The sequence below is a fragment of the Xyrauchen texanus genome, chromosome 38, assembly GCF_025860055.1.
Source record: "Xyrauchen texanus isolate HMW12.3.18 chromosome 38, RBS_HiC_50CHRs, whole genome shotgun sequence".
Taxonomy (NCBI): domain Eukaryota; kingdom Metazoa; phylum Chordata; class Actinopteri; order Cypriniformes; family Catostomidae; genus Xyrauchen; species Xyrauchen texanus.
Window position 1 is genome coordinate 9,772,907 of NC_068313.1, and position 10,339 is coordinate 9,783,245.

The 10,339-nt window shown below is 41.1% G+C and overlaps 1 protein-coding gene across 1 annotated transcript in view; it reads right to left on the reverse strand.

Annotated features, from left to right (window-relative positions):
• Nucleotides 1-3,435, reverse strand: part of pgm2l1 (phosphoglucomutase 2-like 1) — a 50,252-nt gene extending 46,817 nt beyond the window's left edge. Inside the window, exon 1 of the mRNA XM_052109880.1 lies at nt 2,824-3,435. Coding sequence (XP_051965840.1) covers nt 2,824-2,925 — 102 coding nt within the window. The 5' untranslated portion in view covers nt 2,926-3,435. The remainder of the gene's footprint in view (nt 1-2,823) is intronic.
• Nucleotides 3,436-10,339: the final 6,904 nt, after the last annotated feature.

The following is a 10,339-nucleotide window of genomic DNA, read 5'->3' on the forward strand; positions in this document are numbered from 1 at the left end:
CCTGGGAAAAACTAAGGTTGCTGCTGGAAGAGCTGTTAGGGAGGCCAGCAGATGGTCAGTGTGGGTCCTAACACCCCAGTATAGTTTCAGGGACACTATACTGTAAAAAGCACCTTCGGATGAGACGTTAAACTTAGCTTCCTGGCTCTCTGTGGTAATTAAACATCCTCAGGCACTTCTCATAAAGACTAGGGGTGTAACCCTTGTATCCAGGCCAAATTCCCCCACTGGCCCTTTTCAATCATGACCTCCTAATAATCCCCATCCTTGAATTGGCTCTATTGCTCTACTCTCTTCTCTGCACCAACAGCTGGTGTGTGGTGAGCATTCTGGCTAGGGATATGCACGGATAGTCGACATTTGGTTAACCGTTCAATGAGACACTTTTTGAATAGCAAAATCACTATTCTGTTACACGTGCAATACAGGTCAGCAACCTGACCAGAGCGTGATGAGCTCTGACAAACCGTCATGTTTTCCGGATGGGTTTGGGTGCATTTTTCAAGAATAGGACGAGTTAGGGCAGATCAAACATGCTTTTGTGTGCTTCTGCACGGTTTCTCTATCATAAATAAGTGATCCTGACACACGCAACGTTTCAGCGATTGATAAACAGTGTTTTTTTCCCTTTTGATCTAGTGTGCATATTTAGTACAATAATTAGACAAGTTCAATGTCATTTTCTTTTAAACCATTTAAAAATCAAAGCACCTAGAAGAGGCTATTTAACAGCAGCAGTGTAACTCCACGTACATGAGTCTAGTTGCGTTCGCTGCCTCAGGGATGTGTGAACCTTCCAGTTCATAGCGCGTTTAACTGACAGTGACAGTTAGATTATTTTGTTTGGCTTTGATGCAAGATTTTATCATTTGAAGATGTATGTATTGTGCTATTTAGACTCATAGCTCACTATGCACTTTATTTGCTGCTGTTTTGAGTAATGGTTAAGGAAATTCCATTACAATAAACATTCTTTATTACCACGTCCCGACTCCAAACGTAAAATCGATTAACCATTCATGAAACCTTGCGGTTAACCAAATGTTAAAAATGGTAACCGTGCACATTCCTAGTTATGGTGCACTATGACTGCTGCCGCATCATCTAGGTAGATGCTGCACCCTGTCTTAGGTCAGTTAGGATCACTACTTTATTTTAAGAATGTGAAATGTCAGAATAATAGTAGAGAGAATTATTTCTTTCAGTTTTTATTTCTTTCATTGCATTCTCAGTGGGTCAGAAGTTAATATAAACTTTGTTAGTATTTGGTGGCATTGTCTTTATATTGTTTAAATTGGGTCAAACTTTTTGGGTAGCCTTCTACAAGCTTCTCACAATAAGTTGCTGGAGTTTTTACCCATTCCAACAGAAAGAACTGGTGCAACTGAGTCAGGTTTGTAGGCATCCTTGCTCACACACGCTTTTTCAGTTCTGCCCAAAACATTTATCAGATTGAGGTCAGGGCTTTATAATGGCCACTCAAATCCCTTGACTTTGTTGTCCTTTAGCCATTTTACCACAATTTTGGAAGAACCATTTGCGACCGAGCTTTAACTTCCTGGCTGATGTATTGAGATGTTGCTTGAATATATCCACATAATTTACCTTCCTCATGATGCCATCTATTTTGTGAAGTGCACTAGTCCCTCCTGCAACAAAGCACCCCCACAACATGATGCTGCCACCCCCATCTTCACAGTTGGGATGGGGTTCTATGGCTTGCAAGCCTCACCCTTTTTCCTCCAAACATAACGATGGTCATCATTATGGCCAAACAGTTCAATTCTTGTTTCTTTAGACGAGAGGACATTTCTCCAAAATTTATGATCTTAGCCCCCATGTGCACTTGCAAACTGTAGTCTGGCTTTTTTCTGGCAGTTTTGGAGCACTGGCTTCTTCCTTGCTGAGCAGCCTTTCAGGTTATGTCGATATAGGACTCATTTTACTGAGGATATAGATACTTGTCTACCTGTTTCCTCCAGCATCTTCACAAGGTCCTTTGCTGTTTTTTTCTAAGGTCTTGGCTGATTTCTTTTTATTTTCCCATGATGTCAAGCAAAATGGCACAGAGTTTGAAGGTAAGCCTTAAAATACATCCATGGGTACACCTCCAATTCAGTACACCTCCTATCATATGATAATTGTCTAAAGGCTTGACTTAGTGTATGTGAACTTCTGGCTCACTGGAATTGTGATATAGTCAATTAAAAGTGAAACAATCTGTGTGTAAACAATTGTTGGAAAGATTACTAGTGTGAAGCACAAAGTAGATGCCGTAAACGACTTGCCAAAACTATAGTTTGCTAATATTAAATCTGTGGAGTGGTTAAACATTCTTTTTAATGACTTCAACCAAGTGCATGTAAACTTCTGACCTTAACTATAAGTGTAACTTTCATTTATGCATTAATTAATTTCATTGCAAACTGCAAATCAAATTTCAAATCAACAGACTAAAGTAAAAACTACTTTTACTCCCCCAGTAGGGAAAGATCCAACATTTGAATGACTCGAAGTGGCACTGCAATGCAGTAAAATGCGATTTAATGTGGTTAAATGGCATAAGATGGTCTAGCTTTTTTATTATTAATAATAATATGGCAGTATAAACGCATGCACCTTATTTCTAAGCTAGTGACATGTTTAAAAATGTATGAGCACAAGAAGGTTGTGACAAAAATATCTTTGGAAAATGACGTAAACACAATGGAAATTCACAGAGACATTATGCAAAGTGGCTGTCAGTGCTTGGTAACCATGATCACATCAGTCATCCCTGTCACTGTCAGCTTTTAAATGATAAAAAACATGTTGCATTCTCACCTTATCCCAGGTAATCCACTGACTGACCGCTTTGTCTAGGATCGGTTCCCCAGAGCTGCCGAGACACTCGGAGTTTGCGTTGACGTCTCCGTTAGAACCCATTCTAGCAGTAGTTCCCAGACAGGAGCCTTTGGATGGAAACTTCCTCAATCCCGGCTGCTTCTAAACGGTGCGACTGAATGTTGTTGCGCACAGCATGGTCGGAAAATGCCGAGTGACGTCACAGGTTGGACCATTCAAATGGGTCAAAAAGGAAACCAAGAGAGAGAGATCAGACTGACACAGATCCACAATCCTCATGGATTCAACCCGTTGCAATGCGTGCATGTTAAAATATTGCTTCGCGTCAATTTATCCTTGTCCATATGCCAAATCGAAGGAAATACGAACACGCTCTAGCTGCCTTATATTGTGTTTAGTTCACTTGAACTCTAACCACACTTCCTCACCAAAAGCAGCTGGTGAGCCACATGCAGTTAGCATTGGCTGTGGTTTGGCCGATGTGACCGAGACAGTTGTTATAATCGCGCGTCACGTCATAAATACGTCTTCGATGGGAATGTTTTTTGGCACTGAAACCATTTATTTCGGTGCAAACTGCCTTAACCAGCAAACTAGTATGTAAACAACAAGGACAACTCAAGAATGGGTTGGGCATTAGACGAGGGATTCTGGGAAATTTAATTTTTTCTTTTTTTAACACACAGGGTCCACAATGTACACAGCTCCTTAAATACTCAGTAGAGGATATTTGTGGTAGTTCATCTCTTTAAACAGAAAATCTGTCATCTTCATGAAACACATATTAGGGGGTTCGAGTATGATGACATAATTAACTTGTTTAAATACAAATCAGCCTAAATACATGATGATCGTACTTTCTCGGGCAAGATAGCTGAAGAAACCCCCTTAAAGATTACTGTGCATTTACTTTTCAGTTTTAACACATTTAGATACATGTTTAGCATGCACATGATGATGATGATGATGCATCATCCAATTTTATCATAGGGAAAATATATCCAATGAAACATTTGCTAGTTTAGTTGCATAGCACAACATTAAAAAAAGAAAAGAAAAGGGACCATCTTACCACACTACTAGGGTAAGATGGCCCCCTACCTGGAGCAGCGTCCCAGGATAAACCTGTCTGGGGAAAAATCTGATTTTTGCAAAAAGTTTCAAATACATTTGGTATAATTCTTTATCATGTATTCTTATTTTTAAATGTTATGTAAAATATCAAATCAAATATTCTATGTAATTACTGAATAATGGCAGACAAATCAAAGAACAGAAACAGAGATTCATCTGAAAGTTATTTAAAGTAATGTTATGAATTATATTATAGAAAATGTACGTTTGCTTGAACTAAACTTTACATAAGAATACATACGATCGTTCAGCCAATGATGAGAAAATTATCATTTTTGGGTGAACTAACCCTTTAAACATTGGTCCAAAGACCATTTTGTCCAAGGCCCACCCATGTAAGCTTAGATATTTCTGCTGTACATTCTGCTGTAACGATAATAAACCTGCTTGTTTTCAAATTTTATTAGCAGAAACTTGGAATGTCAATTACAATAATTAATCTTGATTTATTTTATCATTACATAAGTTCAAGAATTGTATGTTTATCAATAAAACAGTTATTGATGTGGGAGTTTTTGAATTAAAATAATAATATTATGTTAGTTTAAATGTTTTACATCTTGGGTTTCAGTGTAGTTGTTGTTTTGTTTGTTTTTTGTGGCATTTTTAGATTTATAGTATGTTATTTATATGTTATTAACTTATTTTATTTTTATACCTCAAATCATCTTAAGGCCCTCTTGAAAGTTTACTGAGGCCTGCTAGTTGAAACCACTGCTATGAAAATGTCATTAGCAGGGGTGTAAAATAACGAATTACAAATACTCATGTTACTGTAATAAATAGTTTTCCCCAGGAATTGTACTTTTTTAAGTAGTTTAAAAATGTTATACTTGAGTTAATTTTTAGTGCTGTAACTGTACTTTTACTGCGCTATTTTCCCACCATCTGTGTTTGCTACTTCTCTGTCCTGATTTTATTTTTATCCATCATCATGGTCTCATGATCATGGCAACTGCAGATCTGGCGCCAACTGTGGAGAATGTCTCAAGCACAGTTCAAAACCTGAAAGGGTTTTCGCAGTGAAAAAGGACAATTGCTTGATCATGTCATGTGAGTTTAACTTGCTCAAGATATCAGCATTAATCCTGCCTCTAATTTGAATAAATATCTCAAGATAAATTTCATATTTCTGCTTTCAAGTTTCTGTGTGTCTATAATGTAGCTTGTAATTTAACTATCTATTACTGAGATTATTGGGCTGCTGTGAGAGATTAATGCAATGCTATCAATTAGGCTGTGTAATAAAATTATCTAGATGTTTATCGGAAAAAAGAGAGATGTCCTCGATCCAACTTTTGAGTAATTTTCTATATTTAGCCTATGATATACATCTAGAACAGGGGTGTTCATTTCAACGATTACAATGGCAAGAGCAACACTGGTTGGTTGATCTAGATGAAATATAAAAGATTTACTTTTTATTTCCTGACGTCTGTAGCTGCGTGCTGTTTTATTGAGGGAATTTATGTGAGAATGCACCTAAATGGTCAAATACACTTTATAATTCTGCCAGTGCCCATCTTGATGAGGCATTAATGTAAACGCAGTAGGTTTTGGTCTACAGTGAGCATAAACAGTGGGACAAGCGTATTTGCTTTTTTATTTGAAGTGTACATGTATGTGAACTGAGCTCTGTCTAGTAGGCTATGTCATATAAAGGCTATTAATCAAACAATATTAACAAGTTTAAAGGAATATACGGGAAAGGAGGCGGCGAGAACCAGCTTGGCGATATAAATAATAGTTTTATTGATAAACTTAAACAAAAGACACAAACATAAACACACGATGGTCAGCTGCCGTAAACTATCTCTCTCTCTCGCACCACCATCCGTAGTTGGCCTTTATCCCTCTTTGAGGCTTAATTAGCCTGATAAGGGACCGGGTGTGCAGAATCACCACCCGGCCCCGCCTTCTGCCCTGTCACATTCCTCCCTCATTCTCTAAGGCTGGGGGGCCCCCGGCATGACGTATACCCCCCTTTCCCTGGGGGAGGGCATGCCTGAAGCCCCATCAGCCAGCAGGTCATCCTCGCCTTCCTGAATCTGGGAGGGGACGGGGAGAGAAAGAGAAATCATTAAAATGGGGGGGTGCTACTTAAAGAAATAATTCGCACAAAAATGAAAATTCTCTTATCATTTACTCACCCTCATGTCATCCCAGATGTGTGTGACTTTCAGAAGAACACAAATTTCTTCAGAAGAACACAAATTAAGATTTTTAGAAGAATATTTCAGCTCTGTAGTTCCAATCAATGTAAGTGAAGGGGTGCCAACATTTTGATGCTCCAAAAATCACATAAAAGTAATACATGCAACTCCAGTGGTTTAATCCATGACTTCAGAATTGATAAGACAGGTGTGGGTGAGATCAATATTCAAATATACAATTCTTCTCTCTGCCCAGTAGGTGGCGATATGCATGAAGCAGGGTCAGCAAAATATTAATGAGTCACCAAATCACCCCTAGTCCTTGCAATCCTAAATTCACGGTAAGAGTTTTAACACACCTCATAATATAGAACCAGTTTGTCTGGAGTTAGATTTCTAGCATCCAACAAGGCACAGTCTTTGGAATTAAAAATCTTGTCATCAAGACTTTGTCTTGCCAAAGTACATTTGAAATGTCATCACAATTCGTTATAGCTCTTGTGTGAACAAGCAAACACAATAAAACCTACTGACATACATTAAGGCATTTTTATATACAAAAATACAAAGGTATTTTTCAGGTCAGGTTGGGACATTAAATGTAATTCAGTCATGACCACTCTGGGAAAGTCTTTGCCTGTTATTGTGGGTATGACATTTATAGGACATACTGTAAGTCTTGGTGGACAAGATCTGCTAAACTTCTGCTGCTGCTGCAGCTGCAGAGCAATACAGAGACTTGCTACTACAGCTAGAACATTGTAAAGCAGTTCAATGGAAAGGAGGAGGTGAGAACCGGCCTGACGATATAAACAATATTTTAATGATTAACTTAAACTATAGACAAATACACACACGATGGACATGTCCGTAAACGATCTCTCTCTCGTCGCACCACTGTCCGCAATCGGCCTTTATCCCTCTCGGGCTTATTTAGCCTGATAAGGGACCGGGTGTGTATAATCACGACCTGCCCCGCCCTCCGCCCTCCGCCCTGTCACAAACATATAAAGACATACTGAGTTAAGCATGTGGACATTTTGCTGCTGCACATTTAGAAAAACTGCTGCAAAATTAGACAAAGACAAACCCATAATAGAGTAAGCCGCCATGTGATCCTTTGCCATCTGGATGGCCATTTGGAGCAACGCCAGACGGTGACCCTGGACTCACTCCGCTGTCCCTCTCGGAAGTCGAGCAATTAACTGCTCCAGTACTACCAGATCGATGACAGCTCCGACGTCATGTTGCTCAGCCAGCAACCACCTCCGGCAGGCGTCCAGGAGCTGTTGGGCGAAGGTGAACGGGCAGCCTTGCTCGCCAATGGTCATAGAGCAGAAGTGCTGGTGCTGCTGCTCGGAAATCCGGCCAACCCGTTGCCGGATGGCTTTGCTTAAGTCAGCATACACCAGGATGTTCTCGGCTGGTAACTGCTGTGCCACAAGTTGGGCTTCCCTGGACAGCAGTGGAATTAATCGGACTGCCCACTGGGTGTTCGACCATCTGCATGCCCCTGCCATCTTCTAAAAAAGCTCCAAGAAGGATTCCGGATTATCAAGGGGGCCCATCTTGACTAGCAGAACGAAGTGTGGGACGGGGTGGTCACGGAGTCCGGGGTAGCGGCGGCAGCACCCTCCTGGTGCAGAAAACTCAGGAATATCTTACCGTCCTCATCTCCTGATCTCGCTCTCCATTCACAAACCCAAAAATTACTAACCCACACCAAAAGAAAAAAAAAACTGTGTATAACATGAAACAAGTAAAGGTGCACAGATGATCAGTGGGAGAGCGAGATAAAGGGGAGCCGGAGGCACCAGTTTGAGAGGGAGAGACGCACGCAGCCGCTGTGTGTGGGTAACTTATGTTTTATGTTGTTTTAAGTTGAGTTTGGCATTAAAGTTTACTTTGACTGTTCAGCCAGTTCCCGCATCTTCCTTGCCCACCTTTACCCCATTACAATCATGTTTTAAGAATGTTTATATTTTTTGCAGCACAGCATCAAACATCTCCCTCTCTAAGCAATCTCCTCTTCGGGCAGCACATTTGAACAGCATTATTATTGCCCTACTTCAGTTTCCTCTATTTATCTGCTGTATCTTATTTTTATTTTAGACTTTTATAGTTTAACTGTTCATAAGGTGAATGCCTGAAGGAAGAAACTGTTCTTGTGCCTGAACGTTCAGGTGCTCAGTGCTCTGTAGCGCTGGCCAGAGGGCAACATTGCCAAACTAACTTCAGCAGCAGATCTCTTTCAACCTAGCTAACAATATAATGAATTTATATTTCTCTGTTTTCGTGACTACACAAAGCGTAGCGCAATTCGCAATGACCATGTGCTACATCAAACGGTCCATATTTCTTTTATTCTAATGAATTACATACAGCCCATTTACACAACTGAATTCTTATAAATAGGCTGTCTTCAATTATATTGACGTAGTGTTTCTTCAGGACTCCAACTAAACAAAATAAATAGTGTGTGAACGTTGAATGCAGTTCTCACGAGACATAAGGAAACCAGTGATTAGGTCTAGACACAACCTGATTTCGACAACCCACTTGCGCCTAGGCTGTGACACTGCATCCTGTTCCTATTGCTTCTGGCGCGTCACTCGATTTTGTGTTTGAAGTCTGATAGTCTGTTCAGCATTTTCCCCATTCTCAGCATTTAGTCTTTAATCTCAGCTATTTTTCCATGTGCATCCTTTTTTCCATCTTTCTTTTTTTTCTTACTTTCACCTCAATTATACAGCATGCATCAGTTTTTATCTCTGCGTTCTGACACTGATTATTTTATCGATCAAAACTCAACTGAGGTGTTTCGCGTTGCATGGAAGGATTGTGTCTCCAGTTACAAAACGGCTCTAAAAGCACCGGTTATGCATATTTCAGTAAATTCATAGAAAATAACCACAACAATCCTAAATGTTTATTCAGTACAGTGGCTAAATTGACAAGTAACAAAGCTTTGACTGAATCAGACATCCCCTCGCAGCTCAGTAATAATGAATATATAAATTTCTTTACAAATAAAATTGAGACCATCAGAAAAAAAATTCTAATTATGCAACCGCCTGCAACAACACCACACGAGACAGTGTCTCATAGTATTCCCTATGAGAAACTTCAGTCCTTCCCTGTTATATGTCAATAAGATCTAGCAAAACTTGTACATGCATGGAAACGTCTAGGTTACGTATGTAACCTCCGTTCCCCGATAGAGGGAACGAGACGTTGTGTCAGAGAAGCGACACTAGGGGTCTCTCTTGATATACCTCTGTTCTATGAAAAAAGGCCAATGAGAAGTTGGCAGATTGTATTTGCATATCCCGCCAAACTAACCAAGAAACTAAAAAGCTAAAACTAAAAAGCGGGGCGATTACGGGAGTTCATTCAGGATTTTTCTGAGGAGCCGGAAATGGTCTGGCCACAACAGTGGCTTGGCTCAGTGACGTGGCGGGGAAGGCACAATGTCTCGTTCCCTCCATCGGGGAACAGAGGTTACATACATAACCTAGACGTTCCCCTTCTGTCACTCTCTCCACGTTGTGTCAGAGAAGCGACACCAGGGGTCCACCTTTAAACGTGCCATGCGCTGAGCCGTGTACGTGAACTGCTGATACAGGAGCGGGCAGGTATTCTTACATGCAAAGGCGAACAGCTGTATCAGGCTGCACGTACCCTTTCCCAATGCCCCATTAAAGCCATCAGAATCCTTCTGGTTACCCAGGAGAGGGGAACAAGGTGATGCTTGCCAACCTGGGAACGGGCCAAGCCTGGCTGGGCCTCTTTTCTCTCTATGTTTCTCGCATAGAGCAACTACGGCCGGGGCCCTTACATGCATTAAGGGAAGGGGGTCTTACCCCGTTTCCTATTTTTTCAGGGGGAGAAGACCCTGCGGAGACCACACCTACCCTGCAGGGGAGGCAAAGAGTGGCGAATACATCACATGGCCGCTTAGGACCCATGTGGGAAAGTTGGCGCGGTGGTAGATCCAGCCTCGTAGAGGGGGGAAGCTTACAGCATGGCGACCGAGGCAGCTGGAACTGCCTAAGTGAGACACGGGAGTCCGCTCGTGAGGGGACAGTACCGCGGAATTACACACAGGGGGAGTCCGAACAGGAGGCCTTAACCTGTGGAGCACCTATTTCAGTACAGGGTAGATGAGTACCCGTAGTGGCTTGGGTCGGCGAGTTCCTCCGCTGAAC